At 38.0% G+C, this 25,513-nt stretch overlaps 1 protein-coding gene and 1 long non-coding RNA gene across 2 annotated transcripts in view; both read right to left on the bottom strand.

The window, feature by feature from the left end:
- Stt3B (catalytic subunit 3B of the oligosaccharyltransferase complex) overlaps positions 1-5,756 on the bottom strand; it is a 101,109-nt gene extending 95,353 nt beyond the window's left edge. The window contains exons 1-2 of the mRNA XM_071693593.1: positions 5,393-5,756; positions 2,465-2,683 (exon numbers count right to left, since the gene is read on the bottom strand). Of these exons, the coding sequence (XP_071549694.1) occupies positions 2,465-2,683; positions 5,393-5,556 (383 nt within the window). The 5' untranslated portion in view covers positions 5,557-5,756. The remainder of the gene's footprint in view (positions 1-2,464; positions 2,684-5,392) is intronic.
- A 9,943-nt stretch (positions 5,757-15,699) lies between these two features.
- On the bottom strand, positions 15,700-22,401 carry LOC139766028 (uncharacterized). Its single transcript, XR_011716771.1, has 2 exons — positions 22,240-22,401; positions 15,700-18,098 (listed from the first exon to the last, which is right to left on the bottom strand). It is a non-coding gene; the product is annotated as an uncharacterized lncRNA (long non-coding RNA).
- Positions 22,402-25,513: the final 3,112 nt, after the last annotated feature.

Raw genomic sequence — 25,513 nt, 5'->3', positions numbered from 1 at the left:
GTGTGTGTGTGTGTGTGTGTGTGAGTTTTTTCCTTTGCCCTACCAGAAGTAAGACTAAAATAAACCATCTGAAATTCAAGACAGCTGCTTTATCCAATCAACTTTGCATCAAATCTAGGCCTAACAGTCACAGCTAAAGTCGAAATAACCAAAAACTGGATTAATATGAATTCATATGGATATCATGGACAACCCATACATTATGGATTATCCATAATCGGGAATGTTTGAACTACAGAGGCATAAGTTCATTGACTTTTCCTCAGAAATTATATGGGAGAGTATTGACTGAGAGGGTCAAAGCATGTACAGAGCATCAGACTGGGGAAGAGCAGTGTGGTTCCAGAAGTGGTAAAGGATGTGTGGATCAGGTGTTTGCTTTGAAGAATGTGTGAGAAACACTTAGAAAAACATTTATAGATCTGGAGAAGGCATATGATAGGATTCATAGAGATGCTTTGTGGAAGGTCTTAAGAGTATATGGTGTAGGAGGTAAGTTGCTAGAAGCAGTAAAAAGTTTTTACCAAGGATGTAAGGCATCAGTATGAGTAGGAACAGAGGAGAGTGACTGTTTCCCAGTGAATGTCGGTTTGCAGCACGGGTGTGTGTCCCCCATGGTTGTTTAATTTGTTTATGAATGGGGTGGTTAAGGAGGTAAATGCAAGAGCTTTGGAGAGGGGCAAGTATGCAGTCTATTGGGAATGAGAGGGCCTAGAAGTGAGTCAGTTGTTGATCACTTATGATACAGCTCTAGCAGCTTATTCGAGTGAGAAACTGCAGAAGTACGAGACTGAGTTTGGAAGTGTGTGAAAGGATAAAGCTGGGAGTAAATGTGAATAAAAGCAAAGTAACTAGCTTCAGTAAGATAAGTCTGAATGGACAAAAAATTGGGGGATGTGAAGTGTTTTACATGTCTGGGAGTGGACTTAGCAATGAATGGAACCATGGAAGAGGAAGGGAGTCACAGGGTGGGGGAGGGGCGAAGGTTCTGGACACGATGAAGAATGTGTGAAATGAGAGAACAAAAATGGGCATGTTTGAAGGAACAGTAGTTCCAATAATATCATATGGTTGTGAGGCGGCATGGAGCTATAGACAGGGTTGTATGGAGGAGGGTGGATGTGTTGGAAATACAATGTTTTAGACAATAAGTGGTGTGAGGTGGTTTGATTAAGTAATGAAAGGGTAAGAGAGATGTGTGGAAATAAGAAGAATGTAGCTGAGAGAGCAGAAGAGGGTGTGTTGAAATGGTTTGGACATATGGAGAGAATGAGTGAGGAAAAACTGACACAAGGATATATGTGTCAGAGTTGGAGGGAATAAGGAGCAGCAGAAGGCCAAATTGGAGGTGGAAAGATGGAGAGAAAAAGATTTTGAGCAATCGGGGCCTGAACATACAGGAGGGTGAGAGGCATGCAAGGAATAGAGTGAATTGGAAAGATGTGGTATACCAGGGTTGACATGCTGTCAATGGACTGAACCAGGGCATGTGAAACATCTGGTATAAACCATGGAAAGGTCTGTGGACCATGGATGTGGATAGGAAGCCGTGGTTTCAGTGCATTACACATGATAGCTAGAAATTCAGTGTGAAAAAAAGTGGCCTTCTTGCCTGTTTTCCTTGCCCCCTTCACCAATGTTTCCATTTATTCTCTTGTCTTGCGTACGTTATTTACCACCTTCCAAAACATCTTTTTATTCTCCCTAAAATCTAATGATACTCTCTCACCCCAACTTTCATTTGTTTTTCTTACACATTCACCATTTCCCACGCTAGTGAGGTAGTGTCAAGAAAATATGACAGCATTAGAAAAAAAAATCCTCACTTAGCCCCCCTTCTCTATTCCTTCTATTGGAAAGTAAAACGTAGGGGAGGATTTCCAGCCCCTCTGCCCCACACCTTTCAGTCGCCATCTATGACATGCAGGGAGTAAAAACACTTCTTTCATTCATACTGGTCCATTGTTTCCCAAGTTAGTGAGGTTGCACTGGGAAGTCGTAAAAAAAGGCCACATTTACTAACAGCAATTCACTGTCATGTATAAAGCATCAAAATCACAGCCCTCTATCCACAAACAGGATTCACTGATCTTCCCATGGTTTCCCCCCAGCCACTACACATGCCCTGGTTCAAGGAATGTATATAAAGTCATACATCCCATAATGCAAAAAACACAACTCCAAACACAGTGAAATAACAGCCATGTCCACCATATGATCAGTTAAACCCAGGGTAAAAAACATTAAACAGCACCAGTGCATGTGTCCCAGTGGTTTCATGGCCTTGGGGTTATTCGCACATATTGCAACAGAGGGAAACTTTTTTCACGGCCATGGGATAAATCCACATTTCTCATTCAACAGGTATAAATGTGTTCAGATATATATGAACATCACAGCAAAGGGGTTCAAAAGCAAGAAGAATTACATCTGAAACAACTTACAACAGCACAATTTTTCTCACCTAAAAATTGGTGCTAAAAAGACACATATATCTCTTATATGAACAGGGATATTGAGAAGATTCAGTATATAATGTATGCTTCCAGATGTGACCATTAGTCCAGGGTACACTGTGCCTCCAACTATCCTTCCAAGGGGATACCATGCCCTTTCATCGAACCAGTTGAGGAAGTTGTAGAATCCATGTCTGACCATATGGGCAGTTGCTCTGTAGTTAAACCTGAAGTAGAAACCATTCTTGTCAAAAACAATCTAATAATTTTTTAGACACCAACAACAAGTGGTCAACTTCTTCATATAACTACTTGTCCCTCTTTTATATTATGCTAAAAAAGGAGTCTCTCATTCAAGGAGCAAGTCAAAAAGCTATATCCACTTAAGTATTGTCTTTCCTACAGTAATCATTAAATCATGCTATCTGATTCATATGGATTCCTGACAAACTGTACTGTACTTAATCCTTATCAGCATTAACACACACAAATACTGTATCCATTGCTACAACCATAACTGACATTCTGGGATCCTGTAAGGTATAACTTACAATATATCAGACATAAACTTACCTTAATAACTTAAGAAATATCATCTCTACTCCTGGGAAGTAAAGTTTACCTCCAAAATGTGATATTACTTTAGCTGAAAAAAATTCAACTGTGCCACCCCAGAAACCTAGTTTTGGCTTCCCTACCTGTATACAAGTGTTGAAAAGAGAAAAATCTAAAAAGGTAACAATTAGAAAAAGGGATGCTGAGAGTAGTCTACAACTATAGTGATGCTTTTGAGTGCATTGACTAGACAGTTCAGCAAGAAGATGGAGCAAATCTTTAACACATACTTGGACATCTTTAATTCTTATTTTCATTTTTGTTTTGATATGATAGTGCCAAGAAATAACTGTTTATCCCAACAACAAGCCTTGTGTAAACAAGTAACTGAAAAATATGCTTAATGAAAAATGTAGAATCATACAAAATGGAGACCGTGCTCAGTTAGAATCAATACAAAAGCAATTAAACAAGAAAATCTTGGATTGTAAAAGAGCTTACAAGGGAAAGGTGAGGGGTCATTTGGAACACGCTGTGGGAAAGATGCATGGAAAGGGTTAACAACATATGTGGTTATGATAGAAACTGAAAGTGCCCGAGTCAGAAAACGTTGATACATACGTGAATGATTTATTATTTTTTTCTATTATACTTTGTCGCTGTCTCCCGCGTTTGCGAGGTAGCGCAAGGAAACAGACGAAAGAAATGGCCCAACCCCCCCCATACACATGTATATACATACGTCCACACACGCAAATATACATACCTACACAGCTTTCCATGGTTTACCCCAGACGCTTCACATGCCTTGATTCAATACACTGACAGCACGTCAACCCCGGTATACCACATCGCTCCAATTCACTCTATTCCTTGCCCTCCTTTCACCCTCCTGCATGTTCAGGCCCCGATCACACAAAATCTTTTTCACTCCATCTTTCCACCTCCAATTTGGTCTCCATCTTCTCCTCGTTCCCTCCACCTCCGACACATATATCCTCTTGGTCAATCTTTCCTCACTCATTCTCTCCATGTGCCCAAACCACTTCAAAACACCCTCTTCTGCTCTCTCAACCACGCTCTTTTTATTTCCACACATCTCTCTTACCCTTACGTTACTCACTCGATCAAACCACCTCACACCACACATTGTCCTCAAACATCTCATTTCCAGCACATCCATCCTCCTGCGCACAACTCTATCCATAGCCCACGCCTCGCAACCATACAACATTGTTGGAACCACTATTCCTTCAAACATACCCATTTTTGCTTTCCGAGATAATGTTCTCGACTTCCACACATTCTTCAAGGCCCCCAGAATTTTCGCCCCCTCCCCCACCCTATGATCCACTTCCGCTTCCATGGTTCCATCCGCTGCCAGATCCACTCCCAGATATCTAAAACACTGAATGATATAAATTCATTTTTGCAAGATTTGATAGAAATCATTTAAGCAAAGAGTACAGTAATGTTATGTCAGTTATTGAGAAAGAAATGATGAATAAATCATGACAAAGTGTACTGCAGTCCCTGAAGCATATTTGGCTTGGAAAGGCCACAGGACCAGATGGTGTGCCGGCCAAGGCACTAAAGTGTTGTGCTGAACAACTGGCAAGCATACTTCAGCAACTATTTCAGGACTCACTAGATCAAGGGGTAGTGCCTGACATATGGAAATTGTCAGAAATAAAGCAGTGTCAAAATCTCATTTCCTAAAGTGTTCAGTGATTTCATACCTATTGATTTAATGTCAAATAATATGAAATGTCTTAAAGACATAATGAGAAACTGTGTAATAGCATAGATAATTTTAGAGATCCACTGCAGTATGTGCATTGTAATATGAGGAGATTACACGAGATTAGAAAACATTTAGACACAACTCACAAGCAAGAATCTTGCACATACTTTTACCTCTGCCTTTAATACAATCCACCCACATATTTTGTTAAATAAATCATTGGGGATGGATGTAAACTATAACTTACTGAAATGGATCATCATCTTTTTAACATAGAAGCCACAGTATCCCAAGATATATAACGCTAAGTCCAACATAATTTTTACCAATACAGAGGCTAAAAATGCATCATTTAAACTGGAAACTATCAAAGTTTTTACCCCATTACTTAACTCTAAAGACCTGTCTACATTAAGAAAACAAAATAATGCAAATTACAAGTGCTACACCGAAAATCCCACACCCTATAACACCTCTACATATAAACTACAACTATGCATTCCTCGAAATTTCGATGATTTCTGACATTTAGACAGGTGGTGTCCGTAAACAAGAAAATCATCCACGAAACAAATGCTACGTAAGGCAAAACGTCAGACGAAACGTGTTGTACATAATTTAAATCTACAATACTTACCAAGGGTCGAACTCGTGGATGATGCTTTCGAAGCGGATGACTGCAAAGAGTCTTGAGAGGAAACCAGCCAGCCATGCCAGCAACAGTACCGTGAAAACCAAGAGGCTCTTAACACCCAATGGGCTCGACATACCCGGACTGCTCTTGGCCTGAGTCCGACCCATCCTCTCGTGTAATCTGGAGCAAATCCCTCACTGACTCGTCATCAGGGTTCACCTGCCCGCCACACCCGCCTTCCTTGGTCACTCCTGTGTCCTTGTTGCTGACTCCCGAGTCGCTTTTAATATAAATAATTGTCAGTCATGGGGTCCATGGGGGTTGAATTGACACTTAACGTAGATGTAAACAAACCCCGGCTGACGCTGCCGCCGGTGGCAATGTGCGATTGGTCGAACACTTGACAAATTCCGCCTACGAAGCGCAATGGCTCGCAGTTTTCTGCAAAAATATCACCTGAAACTACGAATTTTATAGATACAAACTACTCTAAATCATTCCCAGGACTAAATCACATATGTCAAATACTAAAGGCCATGTCTGGAAATAACGACTCATGCGATACATCACTCTGTTGAATTTGTAAAACTGGTTTGTTAATTACTTTCTATAATAAAACATTAAATTATTATCCTCCCTAAATACCCCTTTATAAGAAATTGGTCATCTTCCTACATCAGTAAATGTTGTAATATCAACAGCAATCATTCGACATATTAAAAATGAGCTGAAATGGTGACCTTTTACAATTGGGACACTTTTCTGCTAGTTTCTTTTATTATCATAATCATCTTATGATTTACATATCCAACATAACATTTCCAGTATTAGAACTGTAATATATCAAAGACGAATATGAGTACGTACATATTTTGTGTACAATCTATCTACATTGAAACCTCATTTAGCAGAATGTGAAGATGTTCATTATTTCAAGGTAAAGTTACTATTGATAACAGAAGACAAATATGAACTGTCAAGAAATTCAAAGATACAATGCACAATGTAGACAGTATTTTGCACATAAACATTTTACAAGAGATGAAATACATTTTCGTACTAAACGGTTCCCATCGACATCGTTGAATCTTTTGCCTATATCAGGTTGATTCTACTTATCATATTCAATTAAACCAAATTTAGCAAAAAAAGATATTTGGTTATATTTTGATGAAGAACATATTGAACTTCAGAGACCCTCATATTCGTTATATAACCAGGTTTAGTCCAGTGCCGAGTTCCCTAGTCGAGAGAAATGCAGTCGTCTGTATTCTTCAGCTGATACAAATGACACCTGATGTTATAAACAATTATGAACCAATAATCAGGTATCTTCAATGAAAATATTCAGTGAAAATCAAAATCTATGAAGAATTTGCAAAGTATGTTTAATCTTGTGTACTTGCCTAAAAAAAAAGTGTCGAATATTGTCAGGGCCTGAAAAATGGCGGCAAACTTAACTTGTGGTAATAACCTACTGAAGTTGAGTCTAACATTACAACTTATGCTTCTGAGGATGGAAGATACAACTCCTCCACCTCCCATCTACCTTAATGATTTTCATACAAGTATATTAGATTAGATGTTATATGGAATATGCTTATATGATAGTCCTGGAAATGGCATTGAGTCAAATTATATTTGATATGATTCCACCGAATTGTGCTCAGTGTCGTTAGTGTGTTTTATACAAGCTTTGAATACAATATGTTTGCATATTGGAGAACATGATCCTATTGCCCTTAGCCCGTTACATAAGATGTCATATTTGCTTAATGATGCCCATAATCCCGCTGATCTTGAGGTTATCCCGTACCTCACAAGCTTCCTGTTTTAGATCAAGGGCGCCCACAATTAACTCTAATTGACTTGATATAATATCAGCCTGATTTTGTAAACTCTGGAACGTAAAGGTTATTCAGCGCCTTTTAGAGTGAAAGGATATTTGAAAACAAACAATTCATAAAAAAAAGCTGAAAATTTTCGTTGTTGGTAAAATAATGAAAATTGACTAATTACATGGTTTATCCGTAATAAATTACTTTAAAATAATAATAATGATAATAATAATAATAATAATAATAATAATAATAATAATAATAATAATAAAACTAATAATGATAATAACATTAATAGAATCATTATCATTATCATTATTATTATTATTATTATTATAGTGATTCTATATTTTAGAATTTATAGTACCTCTCTACCTCTACTTTTTTTTCTTAGTCTCTAACTTTTATGGCTCCCTAATCCTACCTAATTAGGGCTCGTTCGCTCACATCAATTTTCTAGCCGCCATATTTAATGCACAGAAACTACAGCCCTTACATTTATATAAACATGTCTCTTATAAAGTCAGCCTGCGACCATATTCTAGAGATTCAGGATTATGCAACTTTAATAACTAAAAAATGCGCATTGTTAAATTTACGATACAGAATATGGATATGTTAAAATAAAAGTAAGTTACTTTTAATCCCTTGTGTAACCACAGGAAAGCAGTCTTAACACACACGCACTCTGTAAAAAGAAAATCAGAAACTGAATATCTTCCTTCAAGGAAGGAAACTCAAATGGTAGACAACATGGCTTCGGAGAAAGAGGTTATTTGTTACTTTAACAAGAGGGTAAGCTCAGTCTTAGACCAAAGGGATGGATGGGTAAATTGTGTGTTTCACACTGCCGGAGAGCCTTTGGCATTCTACCTATTGGAGGTTGATAAAGCAGAAACTGCTGGCAGGGATAATAGGTCAACTCTTGCTGGACTGAGGAGGAATAATATGAAAAAGAACAAAGGATGCAGGTTAGAAGCAAATTCTCAAGAGTGGGCTGAAGTTACAAGTGGAATGCCTTCAGGGAACAGGAGGGTCCGGTCTTTAGCTTTACTCTTACTCTTGGTGTATGTCACTGACTTGACTATACTCATACCTAAACATGTTTGATGATACTAAGGCCACATGAAAAGTAAGGAATGAAATGATTGTATCAGCGTACATGGAGACCTGGACAGACTTAAAAGCTGGTCTGATATATAAAGATATAATTCAATTCCAATGAGGATGGGATGCAGGGAATGGTCTAAGTCTGAATTTTACTTAACAGAAAATAAGATACAAGAATCAATGTATGAAAGAAACCCAAGCTTCATCATTATATCGAATTAGTCGCCACAGCTTCATATCAGAATTGTAACTTATAGCGAGTTCTACTGTAAGGGCATTGCGTTTTACACTTGGATAGTTTCATCTCTTTAACATTCTCCACTCTCATACAACTTTTTCCATCTGTATAAGTTATTTTATTCCATTCTTACACACTTTTGTGCTACAAAAGTACTATGTACATATTTTTAACAAGTTTCTTGCTCATCATGTTTTGTCCTTTGGTTAATCTTCTCTATACCTATTGTTCACTATGTCATCAAACTGTGTTAAAATTTAAAGGTTAAGATCAGGTTACCCTCACTATCTTCCAAGATGGACAAATTTAAAGCTAACCTTCCCTGTATGTCAGCTGTCTTCATTATGGTAACATCTTTGTTGTCCTCTGCATTTTCTCCATTAACTCTTTGTGCTTTTTAAGTTGCTCCGACCGCTTGTCAGATTTAGGTTTTGGTCTTATTTAGGACTTGAACTGCTTGCTAGATGTTTTCTTATCCTTGCGAGTTATTCTAATATTTCCCAGCAGATAGTGTCTGACTAATCTCCAAAAGTGGGATTCGGGCAACAGGTTAGGGAGAAAGTGAATTCCAAAGTCCTTCTCCCACACATAATCTTGAAGCTTATTTCTTGCTAGATAATAATCATATCTATTTTTGTGGCCTTCATTCCCCTGTTCCTTCCTCATTATTTTACATTTGATTGAATTTAACTTGTCAACCATAAATCATGTACAATTGGGCAATAGTAGAAGGATTGGAGCAGTTTTCTTTCTAGGGACAGACGGCACCAAGGAACATCTTAAAGAGGAAGAAGTCTGGATTTTCAGACAGGTGAAATAGAAGAGCAAACATTGGATGTAGCTTAGAGGCACATTTCTGTGGGACCCAAGTAGGTTTGCCATATGCCTTATCCACATGGAGATGGAACAATACTCAGATTATACAGGTGGAGAATACGAGATAGAATAGGTTCATTGGAAAACTGGGGCAGAGGATTAGAAAGAAAATCATTCTATGTTGAATTAGAGGAAGATATGATACCAAAAAGAGCAGCTTTACCAGTTGGAGTTAGTCATCTTCTGATCAGGACTGAAGAGAGGAAGAAATGCTAAATTACAGAAGCTACCAGACATATATTTCGGTTAGATACCAAAAAGATTTATGTTAGTCAAATCAATACAGTTTCTTATGTGATGTGCTCGACTTTATTAACCTCTGCAGTGATTCCAGGTAAAAATGAAAGCAGAGTGGGTTTCAAGTTAAAGGAAGAGTATAATGGCCCATCATACTTTGTAAAAGGAAGATTTGGTTGAACGGAGGACTCCATTCCGGCCAAGAGAACTTCTGCTATGCATTGAGGATAACTTGACAGTCCTATCAGCAAACAATGCCTGTCTCAGAAAAAGCCAGTACAATAGTTGGTGTTTCAAGGGAGGGAATGGATGGTTAGCATGTTCAATTATGATGTAATTTCATTTTTTTTGGAATGATCAGGGCCCACTTTTATATTTATGGGCTACATAAGTTTCATACATTGCTTATGATTTTATCTTTAGAGTAAATTTGGTTGACTATCATATCAGGAAAGGAATTCCTATTTTTTCATAATGTCAATCTCTGAGAAAGTTTGGTTTTGTCCCAACAAAAACATTAGCAATTTTCCAGTTTTAATTCTAGGAAAAATAAGAAATCAGGTAATGGGTTGGAACAGTTTGTTCACTATGTCCCTGACATGCACCACAAACATTACAGGAAAAATATCTATGTTCATAAAACATCTCCAAAGGGTTTAGTATAAAACAGTAGTAACATTTACGTCAAGAGAATTATGGTAGAAAAAAATTCATGTTTTCACTTGAGAGAGATATCTATTCCAGTTTATATATATATATATATATATATATATATATATATATATATATATATATATATATATATCCTTCCTTCCTTCGGGAAATGGCAAATAGTTTAACAGTTTAAAACAAAAAAGAAAGATTTATTTATTTATTTATTTTGCTTTGTCGCTGTCTCCCGCGTTTACGAGGTAGCGCAAGGAAACAGACGAAAGAAATGGCCCAACCCACCCCCATACACGATGTATATACATACACGTCCACACACGCAAATATACATACCTATACATCTCATTGTACACATATATATACACACACAGACACATACATATATACCCATGCACACAATTCACACTGTCTGCCTTCATTCATTCCCATCGCCATCTCGCCACACATGGAATACCATCCCCCTTCCCCCTCATGTGTGCGAGGTAGCACTAGGAAAAGACAACGAAGGCCCCATTCGTTCACACTCAGTCTCTAGCTGTCATGCAATAATGCCCGAAACCACAGCTCCCTTTCCACATCCAAGTTCATATTTAGAGAAAACATAACTTAGCTTGCAATTGATAATGACATACCTATAGTTTTTCATGTTGTGCAGATATGGGTATAAGCATGTTTGCAGCATATATGTAATTACTGTATTTACATGCTACAACCAATTTTTTATAATACAACTTGAGTGGGTACCAAATAAATAACCAGAGTAACAAATAACATTTGTATGTGCTGTATATAAACATATTTATATTAACTTACTTTCCTATCCCTGGATACCCTTCTATGGGAATCTCTAAGTGATTAAAAAGCTAGCCACGTCCACCAGGTGGTTATGGAGAGTGCGTGTGTGAGGTGAGTGCTGAACAGTTTAGGAGCTGGTGTTCAGTGTCTACAGAATGGAAGTTGCAACTTGGGAATAATGGGTCTAGTGGTTTGTTGAATCATCGTTTGTAATGTCGCAGAGAAGGGAGTTGTCTGGAATACATAAAAACTTTTAACTCTCATAAGCCTGAGGAGTGCAGTTTCCAATGGGTGTATGTCTCATAGAACGGACTTTAAAATCGGGCTGGGAAGGCAGCTGTCTAATGCTTACTGAATTATTCCTGTGCAGAGAGTATGTTAATATCATGTTTACGGGGTGTGTGTGTTTGTGTTAAGAGTACAAGTTGCTTAAGTGTAGCAGGGGAGGTTTTTCTTTTTTACCTACTTGGGGGTTGGTGATTTGCTATGGAGAGATGGGTGGGAACAGTGGAGCAGTGGCATTGAAGTGAATGCCAAGAACATTGCAGTAAGGATATATGTTTTGAGAATCTTGTTTTGAGTAGTTTACAGATCTGTATGTTTGTTTTTGACAGGTTGGATGACCAGGCTGGTGAGGCATTACTGTGTGAAGATAAACCTTGTTGGAGAGGAGGAAATTTGTAGAGGATATTACAGAATTCTTTTCCTTAACCATAACTGATGCTGGTAAAGGTTCTGAAGGCATAAAATAATTTATGGCTTTTTTATCGTCTGCAGTGTGGGAAATAAATGCTGTATGTGGTATTCAGAAAAGAAGAGATTTTTTTTCAAGTGGTGGTGCCCAACCACTTACCATGACCCTACTGGAAATAAGTTTGTGTACCTTATTGTGGTTTTTTGCACACAGCAGGTTTGGATGGTATAGCAGTGGAATTTATTAAAAAAGGGGGTGACTGTATTGTTGACTGGTTGGTAAGGTTATTTAACGTATGTATGACTCATGGTGAGGTGCCTGAGGATTGGCGGAATGCATGCATAGTGCCATTGTACAAAGGCAAAGGGGATAAGAGTGAGTGCTCAAATTATAGAGGTATAAGTTTGTTGAGTATTCCTGGTAAATTATATGGAAGGGTATTGATTGAGAGGGTGAAGGCATGTACAGAGCATCAGATTGGGGAAGAGCAGTGTAGTTTCAGAAATGGTAGAGGATGTGTGGATCAGGTGTTTGCTTTGATGAATGTATGTGAGAAATACTTAGAAAAGCAAATGGATTTGTATGTAGCATTTATGGATCTGGAGAAGGCATATGATAGAGTTGATAGAGATGCTCTGTGGAAGGTATTAAGAATATATGGTGTGGGAGGCAAGTTGTTAGAAGCAGTGAAAAGTTTTTATCGAGGATGTAAGGCATGTGTACGTGTAGGAAGAGAGGAAAGTGATTGGTTCTCAGTGAATGTAGGTTTGCGGCAGGGGTGTGTGATGTCTCCATGGTTGCTTAATTTGTTTATGGATGGGGTTGTTAGGGAGGTGAATGCAAGAGTTTTGGAAAGAGGGGCAAGTATGAAGTCTGTTGTGGATGAGAGAGCTTGGGAAGTGAGTCAGTTGTTGTTCGCTGATGATACAGCGCTGGTGGCTGATTCATGTGAGAAACTGCAGAAGCTGGTGACTGAGTTTGGTAAAGTGTGTGAAAGAAGAAAGTTAAGAGTAAATGTGAATAAGAGCAAGGTTATTAGGTACAGTAGGGTTGAGGGTCAAGTCAATTGGGAGGTAAGTTTGAATGGAGAAAAACTGGATGAAGTAAAGTGTTTTAGATATCTGGGAGTGGATCTGGCAGCGGATGGAACCATGGAAGTGGAAGTGGACCATAGGGTGGGGGAGGGGGCGAAAATCCTGGGAGCCTTGAAGAATGTGTGGAAGTCGAGAACATTATCTCGGAAAGCAAAAATGGGTGTTTGAAGGAATAGTGGTTCCAACAATGTTGTATGGTTGCGAGGCGTGGGCTATGGATAGAGTTGTGCGCAGGAGGGTGGATGTGCTGGAAATGAGATGTTTGAGGACAATGTGTGGTGTGAGGTGGTTTGATCGAGTAAGTAACGTAAGGGTAAGAGAGATGCGTGGAAATAAAAAGAGCATGGTTGAGAGAGCAGAAGAGGGTGTTTTGAAATAGTTTGGGCACATGGAGAGAATGAGTGAGGAAAGAATGACCAAGATGATATATGTGTCAGAGGTGGAGGGAACGAGGAGAAGTGGGAAACCAAATTGGAGGTGGAAAGATGGAGTGAAAAAGATTTTGTGTGATCGGGGCCTGAACATGCAGGAGGGTGAAAGGAGGGCAAGGAATAGAGTGAATTGGATCAATGTGGTATACCGGGGTTGACATGCTGTCAGTGGATTGAATCAGGGCATGTGATGCGTCTGGGGTAAATCATGGAAAGCTGTGTAGGTATGTATATTTGCGTGTGTGGACGTGTATGTATATACATGTGTATGGGGGTGGGTTGGGCCATTTCTTTCGTCTGTTTCCTTGCGCTACCTCGCAAACGCGGAAGACAGCGACAAAAAAAAAAAAAAAGTAAAAATAATGTACTAGGATCCCTGAATGAAGTCAATCATGATGGGATGTGCAGGTTAGATTCAGTTTGAAATTAGATTTCTATAGGGATGCAAAATTCTTTCGCTGAGACAATATTCTCGTGGTTTCATGTAAAGGCTCATGCTTGTTGCTGCTTAGGTTGTGTAAAGGTGCTGCACTATGACTGTAAGGTCATCTGTGTCCAAGAGGATTTTCACATTGTAATCTGGAGGTGGTGAGAGACAGTAAGATATCAAGGGGAGTTGGATAAACAGTGGCTCCTTGGGAATGCCACTGTAGAATCTGAGGATTTTGGAGCTGAAGCCTTTGAGAGTGACTATTACCAGCCAGCTATAAAATTGGCCCAATCTTAGTCATTTTTGTGCAGGGTCATAAAATGTATCTACAGTGCCTTACAAGAATGGTATCTAATGCCCCATTTATAGCTATTGCCTGTAATACTGCATGGGAAGTGGGATGTGACAGGTTAAAGCCATCCAAGACGTCAGGTTTGTGTGCAATATGGTAATGGAGTCACAAGGTCTAAAGCCATGCTATTTAGGCGAGTCAAATATTTTGCTTATGTTACGAATCAGTTTTTCAAGGTGATTGGATACTGAAAATTATGCCTGCTATTGGTTACACCATGTGAAAAGTTACCTTCAAAAAGGCTGTAACATGGTCAAAGAACTGAGGGAAGTACAGTTTTATCAAGGACCCTCTCATTCCAGAGGAGTCTATAGTTGCTGTGCTGGAGCTTTACACAAAGGGTCCTAAGGATGTATAATACTAAAGTTTTGCAATCAAAAAGTTCGAAGAGGGGTATTGTTCATGACTATGTGCAAACTGGTCAGACAGTACACCAGGCTTTTTATAGAGATTTTCTGATTAGAAAGCCAAAACAGCTGTTTGAAAAAGTTTGACAATTTCTGCAACAAGACAACACTCATTCACACACTGCTCATTCAAGAAATTCTGGCTAAGAAAAAAAAAAATCCTGTCATACCACACCCTCCATATTCACTTGACCTCACCCCATGTGATTCTCTGTTCCCAAAAATCAAAATACGGCTGAAAGATGCAAGATTTGATGGCATTCCAGCCAGCCATAATGATGTGAAAGCAGAACTTGATCAAGTCACAGTTGACTTCCAGCACTGCTTCAATAAGTGACGGAAACATTGGGAAACTTGCATATCATCAGAGGGAAATCACTTTAAAGGGGACTGTTATTAGAATGTTGTATGTACACTGTTCTTTAAAATGAAGGGTAAGTCTTAGAAAAGTATTTGAACTTTCTGATCACAACTCGTATATATATACCTTTTACCTTTACCTTTCTGTCACAAGATCCCTCATATGGGACTCCTACAGTGCTCAAAAAGACTGTCACATTCACATGGAGTCAGGCTGGTTATCACATGAGTCAAGACAGCAAACAATGGCAATGACCCTGGGTGAACATCATAGCCAAAGTGGTTACAACATACACCCTTTTTCAGTTACCACATTCTCTCATGGATGCCACTATTATAGGATTTGCAACAAAGGACACAAACAAAAAGATAATATAAAAGTAGGGAGCAGAATTTAGCTCTTAAACTACAAACAGCAATAGAATACAAATTCTGTACTACCCTTGATCTAAGTTTTCTTTCACATAATCATCACTTACAGTCCCACAGAACATAAGATTTTCACAAAAAATAAGAAAGAAAATTGCATACTAGTATGATATACCATTATTAAAAGATGCCTTTTTACACTTCTGACTTGCATCAAGAGGGTCCATATGCCTCTAACACAAGCTAGAAAAAATTTCTTTTGAGGAAATGATACTGCTCGAATGCCAGGATTCTTGTCATTGATTCATTCAGAATTTCTTTAATTTCCCAAAAGTTCCCTCTCTTCTTAAAATACAAAGGGGATCACAAATCACATCCTAGGAAGCCAGAGGAAAAAAATACAGAATGGGGAAAAGGGTGCCAATGAGCTAAGTTTTATTACTCAAAAGAAATGTGTGTACTTTATTCACTCTAATGCTGATAAAAAAGGGAGATTTCATTTTGATACATAAGAACACCTGGTAAACACAGACAACTAAAGGCCTAAAGTTATCTAGAAAACATTCTGATACTAGTTCTATTCTAGAGATAGAACAAAAGGCTCTATTCCCACTCTTTGGCAAAACTAACTGCCAGGCTAAAGATTGGAAGAAATACCATGTTTTAAGTAAAAAAAGAATGGAATTTTGCAGGGAAGAATAAAGATGAAAGTTATATGTTAATCCATTGTTTGGTAAAGAGTCTCAGGAGAGGGTTCGTCTTTCTTACCTGGATATCAAATACAGCTTTAATATACACACATTTGTCAGTGTATTATATCTTGTAAAAACCTAAATTGATATTGTTGCTTTGTTTTTTGACAGCATTAATAGGTTTAGCATTCACAACTCCTCAGGGCAACTTGTTCCAGTGTTCAACAATTATACTTGGAAAGAAAAATTTTCCCACTAGAGTATTACATATTTTCCTTTAGGTTTCTTTCATGATAGTAATTGCAATGTTTTGTAATTCAGATAGCTTTCTATGAATCACTATGTCAAGGGGGGGAACTAACATATGAACCTTATGATTTTTCACTTTCCGAGAAATAACTGACCAGTAACATAATCCTAGACCATGCGTTCTGCTTAATACCTCAGAATTCACAGACCAAATCTCTCCAACATATTCATTACTGAAAGATATATTCAATCAACCAACCTCAGAATATACGTTCAATATAAATAATTTTTAAGGAAATAAGAAGAATTTCAGTTTTCGTCGATAAAAAATCACACATTTGAACTGTTTGATAACATTTGTGAAGCAAAATATCCAGTAAGCCAAAGGAAGAATATCTAATCCTGTTCTGTTCTTTAATATAGAACCGCAAATTATTCTCCTGTCTGGTACTGTCTTTAAAATTGATATGTGAACATTCAAGAACCAAAATATTCTGCCAATTCCTAATTGGACCCTATGAATCTCTAATCTGGTTGAGATGGAAGGCAGCCTCCCCCTCTTTTTTTAAGGCATCAGACAGAAAATAAGAAAACAGTAGCTTGGGCAGTCAAGTTTTCAGAATTCTGAAAATAAGTTAACAAGCAAGTTTCATTTAACTGAAATGTACCAGCAGTTAAGGCTGGGAAAAGTGACTAACAACCACTTGCACTGTTAATACAAGCCTAGGATTAATGTGCCAATTTGTTGATCTGGTTTTGCTTTAAAAGTAGAAATGGCTTCCACCTCCCAATTGGCATGTTAAGTAAAAACGCATTCTCAATGACTGGAAAGACAAGGAGTTTGAATGAAGCTTTAGGGTAAAGGCAGGATGTTATGAACACTGGCATCCATAAAAAATTCCAGCAGTAATTTTAAAAATATAGTTTGTTAAAAACACTCATTCTTATTTATATAAAGAAAGAATTCATATACACAGTTTGTTCTATCTACATCTAGTTAACCATATCTCACAGTTCATGAAAGGTGGTACACACAGAATATTCACTAAAATGTTATTCATGCTCAAAACATCTGACATACTTTACATACTAATTCATAACTCATACAAAGGAGATTGTGTATCATCATCATCATGCTGTACTAAACTTCAAACAATAAACAAAAATTACGTAAAAAAAATCTGAATAATGACCAGAGATCTGAGGCAAGTAACAAATCTGCAAAATAATAATCATTGACAGACATCACATGTACTGAAAGAAAAAATCTCCCACCAATTTTCAATTTTGAAATATAATATATTTTACCTTTTCATAACCAAATATAAAGCAACCAATAAAAACTTCTTTACAAAATTCTTGCCCAGCAAGAGTATACAAAATGACAAAGTTGGACATATAATCATAAAGAAAATAAAGAGTTGACAGGTACAACATTCAGTTCTCTTCTCTCATACTATTACACTAAGTCACAAAGAATATAAATGATTCCCAGTGGATTTAATATCCTCTGACATGACTTTCAACAATTATGTAAAGTAAAAACTGAATGCCTTAAACTGGCAGGATGTCATGGGTTAGACTCTTTTTTCTTTTTCTTCTTCTTTTGATCCTCTGAACTGGAAGATTTTGACGATGAAGAATCAGATGACGTGATGGAAGAGCTTGAAGAATCTGTTGAGGAATCTGAGTCTGTAGAATCAGAGTCTGAATCTGCAGTAGAGGAGGATGATGATGAGGATGAAGAGGATGATGAAGAAGAGGAGGACGAAGAAGAGGACGACGATGATGAAGAATTGGAATCACTGGCATGACGTTTCTTCTTGTCTCTTTTATGCGATTTTTCATTATGTGATGCCAACTTCCTTCTGGAATAAAGCACAACAAGACATTGTTTGTCATTATATGTGTATTTCTACTACTGATTCCTTACTCCATCTCATATCTCTATCAAAGATTCTTTCCCTTTGAACACCACTCTGTTCATTCTATCATCATTACCCTATTCCCTATTTCATGGGGTGTGTCAAGTCAATATATCCTTCACAACATCACTCACATGCATCCTCAATCTATATACAATGTGTTAAACAGAAACATGAACTCCAGTACTTACAATTTTTTTTCTTTTTCTTTATACAACCGAGACCAACATCTCTATTCACATCAATTCTATAAACAAAATGTTTTCACTACATATGATTCTTTTCACTTGAAATAGCCCTATCATAAGTCTATTCCCTCATTACATTCATCCATGTCCCCTGCAGACTAAATTCCCTCCTTGTAACTTTTACGATACTGCTGTATTGTCTTCTTCACCAACCTGTCTTCTGCAATATATTCTTCCCAACTTAAATGTCTTTCAACCATACATCTTTCTAATGACGTCTTCACACCACATAACTTTCTCACACCTTCATTTTGTCTACTCCCCTAATTCTAAATATACTGCACATGTTATCCATATCTACTGCCCTTAATTTTGGCCTATCCTAACCTCTATACACTTGGATTTCACATCCTTTTACCACAATCACTATTTTCCATATTTCTGCCTCTGTATTCCCTGCATCTTGTAGAAGGCCACAAAATGGGGTGGGTGCAGGTGGCTGGAAACCACCCCACTTTCTTGTATTTCAATTTCTAAAAGATGGAACAGAAGAAGGAACTAGGCAGGGAGCGTTCATCCTCCTTGAAGGCTCAGACTCAGGTGTCTGAATGTGTGTGGATGCAACCAAGATGAGATGGAGGAGAGATAGGTGGTATGTTTGACAAAAGAAAATTGAATGTTCTGACTTTGAGTGAAACAAAGCTCAAGGGTAAAGGGGATGAATGGTTTGGAAATGTCACCGAGTAAAGACAGGTTGGTGAAAGGACAATAACTAAGGATGGAGTAGCACTACTGAAGCAGTTGTGGTAGTGTATGATAGAATATAAGGAAGTAATATGTAGTGATGTATATAAAACTGAAAGTGGATGGCAAGAGATGGGTGATTATTAGTGCTTATACACCTGCCCATGAGAAGAAAGATCATGAGAGGCAAGTGTTTTGGGAGGAGCTGGGTGAGTGTGTCAGAGGGTTTGATGTAAGAGATCAGGTTTTTAATGATGGGTAATTTAAATGTGAAATTCACTAATGTGGCAGTTGAGAGTATAATTGGTGCACAGGGGTATTCAATGATATGAATGAAAATGGTGAAGAACTTGTGGAGCTTTGTGCTGAAAAGACTTGCAATTGGGAATACCTGGTTTAAAAAGAGGGATATACACAAGTATACGTATGCGAGCAGAAGACATGGTCAAAGGACACTATTATATTACATATTAATTGAGAGGCATGTATGAGAGCGACTTTTAGATGTAAATGAGGTGAAAGGGGGCAGCAGAGCTTTTAGAAAAAAAGGAAAAAGACGTCAGGGAGAAAAGAGTGATGAGAGTAAGTGATCTTGGGAAGACTTGTGTGAAGAAATATCAGGAAAGATTGAGTGAAGAATGGCAAAGGATGAGAGTAAATGAAATGAAGGGAATGGGTGAGGAATAGGAGGTATTTAGGGATGCAGTGATGGCATATGCAAGAGATGCACTTGCCATGCAAAAGGTGGGAGGTGGGGAGATTAGAAAAGGTTGCAAGTGGAGGGATGAAGAGGTAAAGTAGCAAGTGAATGAGAAAAGAAAGATGTTTGGGTGGTGCTTACAGGGAAGAAGTGCAAATGATTAGGAAATGTATAGGAGAAAGCAGCAAGAGGTCAAGAGGAAGGTGCAGGAGTAAAAAGATGTTTTGAAAAGAGGTAAATAATGTACAAAAGGCAAGAAAACCAATGGGAACAACGGTGAAGGGGGCAAGAGGGGAAGTTTGACAGGTAATGTTGAAGTGAGGAGGAAATGGAATGACTATTTTGTAGGATTGTTAAGTGTGCTGGATGATAGAGTGGCAGATGTAGGGTGTTTTGGTCGGGGTGGAATGCAAAGTGTGAGAATCATGGAGAGTGGTTTGGTGAAGAGAGAAGAGGTGGTAAAGCCTTGTGTAGGATGATATGTGGCAAGGAGGCTGGAGTGGATGGTATTGCTGTTGAATTTATTAAGAAAGAGGGTGACATTATTGTTGATTGGTTGGCAAGGATATTTAATGTATGTGTGGATCATGGTGAAGTGCCTAATGTCGGATTTATAATGGGACAAAAAGGGCAGCTCCCCAGGGCCCCCTCTATACAAAAGTATATCAAAAAAATTTTATTGAGCCAGGGTCTCGACTGGACTTTGGCCAACTTTTCCATCAAAGCAGGATGTTCCTAAGATATAATTAAGGTCAAGCAACCCTGTTTACAGCCAAAAAAGAGAAAAGATTAGTTGAAATGGTGGAAACAGTCCTTGACCCACAGTATTCACTTGTGACATGTTACTCCTCCTGCTGAGAAATATCTGTTCAGTCGCATCATGCAATGTTTTGCTGTGCTGTGACAAAACTTTGTTCACACTGGCTGACTTTAAGGTGTTTTACTCCTGTTGTTCTGAGTGGTAAATAAAAGAGACTGAGTTTGGAAAAGTGTGTGAAAGGAGAAAGTTGAGAGTAAATGTAAATAAGAGCAAGATTATTCGGTTCAGTAGGTTGAGGGACAAGTTAATTGGGATGTACGTTTGGATGGAGAAAAATTGAGGAAGGAAGTGTTTTAGATATCTGGGAGTGGACTTAGCAGCAAATGGAACCATGGAAGCGGAAGTGAGTTGCAGGGTAGGAAAGGGGGCGAAGGTTCTGAGTGCGATGAAGAATGTGTGGAAGGACAGAACATTATCTTGGAGCAAAAATGGGTATGTTTGAAGGAATAGTAGTTCCAACAAGGTAATACAGTTGTGAGGCAAGGGCTATAGATAGGGTTGTATGGAGGGGGATGGATGTGTTGGAAATCAAATGTTTGAGGACATTATGTGGTGTAAGGTGGTTTGATCGAGTAAGTAATGTAAGGGTAAGATAGATGTGTGGAAATAAAAAGAGTATGGTTGAGAGAGCAGAAGAGGGTGTGTTGAAGTGGTTTGGACATAGGGAGAGAATGAGTGAGGAAAGATTGACAAAGAGGATATGTGTCAGAGGTGGAGGGAACAAGGAGAAGTGGGAGACTAAATTGGAGGTGGAAGGATGGAGTGAAAAAGATTCCGAGTGATTAGGGCCTGAACATACAGGAGGGTGAGAGGTGTGCAAGGAACAGAGTGAATTGGAATGATGTGGTATACCACAGTCGACGTGCTGTCAATGGAATGAACCCAGGCATGTGAAGCGTTTGGGGTAAACCATGGCAAGGTCTCTGAGGCCTAGATAAATTGGAGCATTCAGTTGCCCATTCCATCTCAGCTAACATGAAAAAAATTGGACTCTGCTATCATCTCATACAACCATGAAATAATATTGCTCTCCCACATCATTTGATTCAAGGATAAACACATGATGCAAGTTTTCTTAGCTTTGAAAACTATGTACGTGGCAAAATAAAATAATCAGTCCTACAAAGACAAAACAAGTATAAAATCACATGATTTCTGTAGTTTGAAGTTTTGGTAAGTTTTGGTGCACTAAAAAGTTTCCATGTCATCTCTAACAGCATCATCCATATTTCTTTCTCACAGCTTTTTTATTCTCAATAATTTCCATGTAAAGAACCTTTATATTACCCCACCTTGAGAGTAAACTGCAATACCCAGGTAAGGTAGTACAAGACATATCTAATGCAAATTCACACACTAAAAATCACCCCACACTCATCCATACTGCACTTCTGTTAAACACTCCACACAACACTTCTTAAAACTAACACATTAATTCTATCCTTCCTTCTGATATGTACACTTTCAATTACTCTCAATGAGAGGATGTCCCTATTCACTTAAAAACAATCATTAATGTCCACCATGATACATATTACCTAAAAAATGACATTATAATTAGATACAAAATTTCATAAATAAGTAGGGCAATGAATTTAATCACTTATGAACAAAGAGAATGAAAATAATTACAAGTGCTCAATCTGCTGTTCCTGCTTCTCCTCCTTAAATCGCTTGTTCAGCATGGCTGTGCGTGAGTCTCGGTGAACATACTTCCTCTTGCCCTTACACTCATATGTCCAATGACCATATTCCAGACATTTCTGGCATTGTACACTTTCTGCTGATGGTTTCCTACAAGAATAATAATGGTAATCATTATTTCATATTATTAATCAGAGAGTACAGTGTAACACATATTACTAATCAGATAGTACAGTGTAACAGTCAGAACACAGAATAAATAATGATAAATTTTACTATATATTCTTATTTTTCTTAAGAGACTGTCTGTTTAGAAAAAAGTATACCGTTTATGCAAGGCTAATGCCAAAAAATCACTAAATGTTTAATAACAGATTTCTTTTCATTAATCAAAAAAGTATTATTCAGTCCCATTCGTAATATGATCTGGGTAAAAACTATAACTCGGGGATGTGGACATCCTGGCCCTAACACAGCTTTTGGGATTGGGGCCAAAAACTCAAGTTCAGCATCACAAGTATGCATTTGATCCACTCTAACTAAATGGGGACAAAGTGAAAACTGTAGACAGAGAGACAGAAAAAATTGAAGAATGGTGTTACATGTCAACTTCAGTATTTATTTTATAAAGTGGGAGGGAAAAAGGGCTAATTTCAAAATATGCTAGAAGAATCAAAGCCATTACACAAAAATCTATCATCTACTCAACACAAGAAAGACAAACAATACACCGAAGAGAGACCAAAAGAAATATGAGATATGATACAGATATCATTTCTCCACATCAATCATAAAAAGTTACTTAAAGAACAAAGAACTAATAATATCTTGAAACAATATCAAGTCGGAAATTCTATGAAATAATGGAATATGCTAGGGTGGTGCATATAACGAACGAAATGAGATACATTAGAGATCACTGAAGCTGTTGTACTGCTACCAAAGCCAAAAAGTGTTTGCACGAGGTGAATGGAATACAGTACTAATAAGCTACTAATAATATCTTGAAACAATATCAAGTCGGTAATTCTATGAAATAATGGAATATGCTAGGGTGGTGCATATAACGAACAAAATGAGATACATTAGAGATCACTGAAGCTGTTGTACTGCTATCAAAGCCAAAAAGTGTTTGCACGAGGTGAATGGAATACAGTACTAATAAGCTACTAATAATATCTTGAAACAATATCAAGTCGGTAATTCTATGAAATAATGGAATATGCTAGGGTGGTGCATATAACGAACGAAATGAGATACATTAGAGATCACTGAAGCTGTTGTACTGCTATCAAAGCCAAAAAGTGTTTGCACGAGGTGAATGGAATACAGTACTAATAAGTCTAGTTGAAAGTTAAAGGCTAATTCATCCACACTAACTTTAAAGGGGAAGAATGAAAAAGAGAAATATGATATGGTGCCTGGAGCAAGTATAGACTGGAAATTTTCTGATGGTGGGGGAAAATGCATGACAATCTGAAATTAAGGCACTGTGCAAAAGGATTATATGGTTGTGATAGGTTCACATCTGCTTAAAATATAGGTGGGCACATTATTAACTGTAATAAACAAAGGGATGTTAATTTCCAAACTGTAGGAGATAAGGTCAATGTCACAGATGCATTTGAAAATAAAAATATACTCTTTCAACCCCAGACAGACAGAAAACCAGCTCACAACCTCCAATAACCCCACAAAATAAAACACCAACCATTCTAAGCATAACATAGGACATACATGACATTTACTCCACACTAATATCAACACAAATCCAACACACAAACTAAATGCCCTCATAATACTATCAGACACCAGATATGGACAAGAAAAAGAATCCTTCAACATTCTCTACAAACAATTTAACTAATCCACTTTAAATTATGCCTCACCTGTTGAGTCTTCCACCCATTCAAAAAGCAAATATAAAAAAGATAGAAACCATGCAAAATAGTGCCCTTGGAACAATCATCAGATGCCTTAAAACCACAAACACACAATATCTTCACAATGAAACAAAGGTTCTCCTAATACAGTCCCACCTCAACATGCTTGGATCTCTATTCTATATAAAAGCACTAAACCCCTCCAATCCAAAGCACTCTATAACCAACCATCAACCCCAAAGTAGTAATAAAAAGCCTCCTATAACCTCACACTTCAGTAACAAGAAAAGGGAGATCAAATTGGAGATGGAAGAATGGAGTGAAAAAGATTTTACGCAACATGCAGGAATGTGAAACATGTACACAAGAGAGAGTAAATAGGAACAGTGTCGTTTACAGAGGTGAACATGCTATCAGTGGACTGACCCAGGGAATGTGAACTGTCCATAGTAAAGCATGGAAAGGTCTGAGGGGCCTGGTTTTGGCTAGGAAACTGTGGTTTCGCAGAATTACACGACAGCCCGAGAATGGATGTATGCAGACGTGGCGTTTCTGTATCTGTTCCTGGCATTAACTCACTCATAAAGAAAATGGAGATCAAGTATAAAAATTGTGTGAAAGGAGAAAGTTGAGAGTAAATGTGAATAGGAGCAAGGTTATTAGGTTCAGCAGGGTTAAGGGACAAGTTAGTTGGGATGTAAGTTTGAATGGAAAAAAATTGGAGGAAGTGAAGTGTTTTAGATATGTGGGAGTGGACGTGGCAGTGAATAGAACCATGGAAGTGGAAATGAGTCACAGTTAGGGAAAGGGGCAAAGGATCTGGGAGCGATGAAGAATGTGTGGAAGGACAGAACATTATCTTGGAGCAAAAATGGGTATGTTTGAAGGAATAGTAGTTCCAACAAGGTAATACAGTTGTGAGGCAAGGGCTATAGATAGGGTTGTATGGAGGGGGATGGATGTGTTGGAAATCAAATGTTTGAGGACATTATGTGGTGTAAGGTGGTTTGATCGAGTAAGTAATGTAAGGGTAAGATAGATGTGTGGAAATAAAAAGAGTATGGTTGAGAGAGCAGAAGAGGGTGTGTTGAAGTGGTTTGGACATAGGGAGAGAATGAGTGAGGAAAGATTGACAAAGAGGATATGTGTCAGAGGTGGAGGGAACAAGGAGAAGTGGGAGACTAAATTGGAGGTGGAAGGATGGAGTGAAAAAGATTCCGAGTGATTAGGGCCTGAACATACAGGAGGGTGAGAGGTGTGCAAGGAACAGAGTGAATTGGAATGATGTGGTATACCACAGTCGACGTGCTGTCAATGGAATGAACCCAGGCATGTGAAGCGTTTGGGGTAAACCATGGCAAGGTCTCTGAGGCCTAGAT

The sequence above is a fragment of the Panulirus ornatus genome, chromosome 56 (assembly GCF_036320965.1).
Source record: "Panulirus ornatus isolate Po-2019 chromosome 56, ASM3632096v1, whole genome shotgun sequence".
NCBI classification, from domain to species: domain Eukaryota; kingdom Metazoa; phylum Arthropoda; class Malacostraca; order Decapoda; family Palinuridae; genus Panulirus; species Panulirus ornatus.
This window is presented reverse-complemented; position numbering and strand designations above follow the sequence as displayed.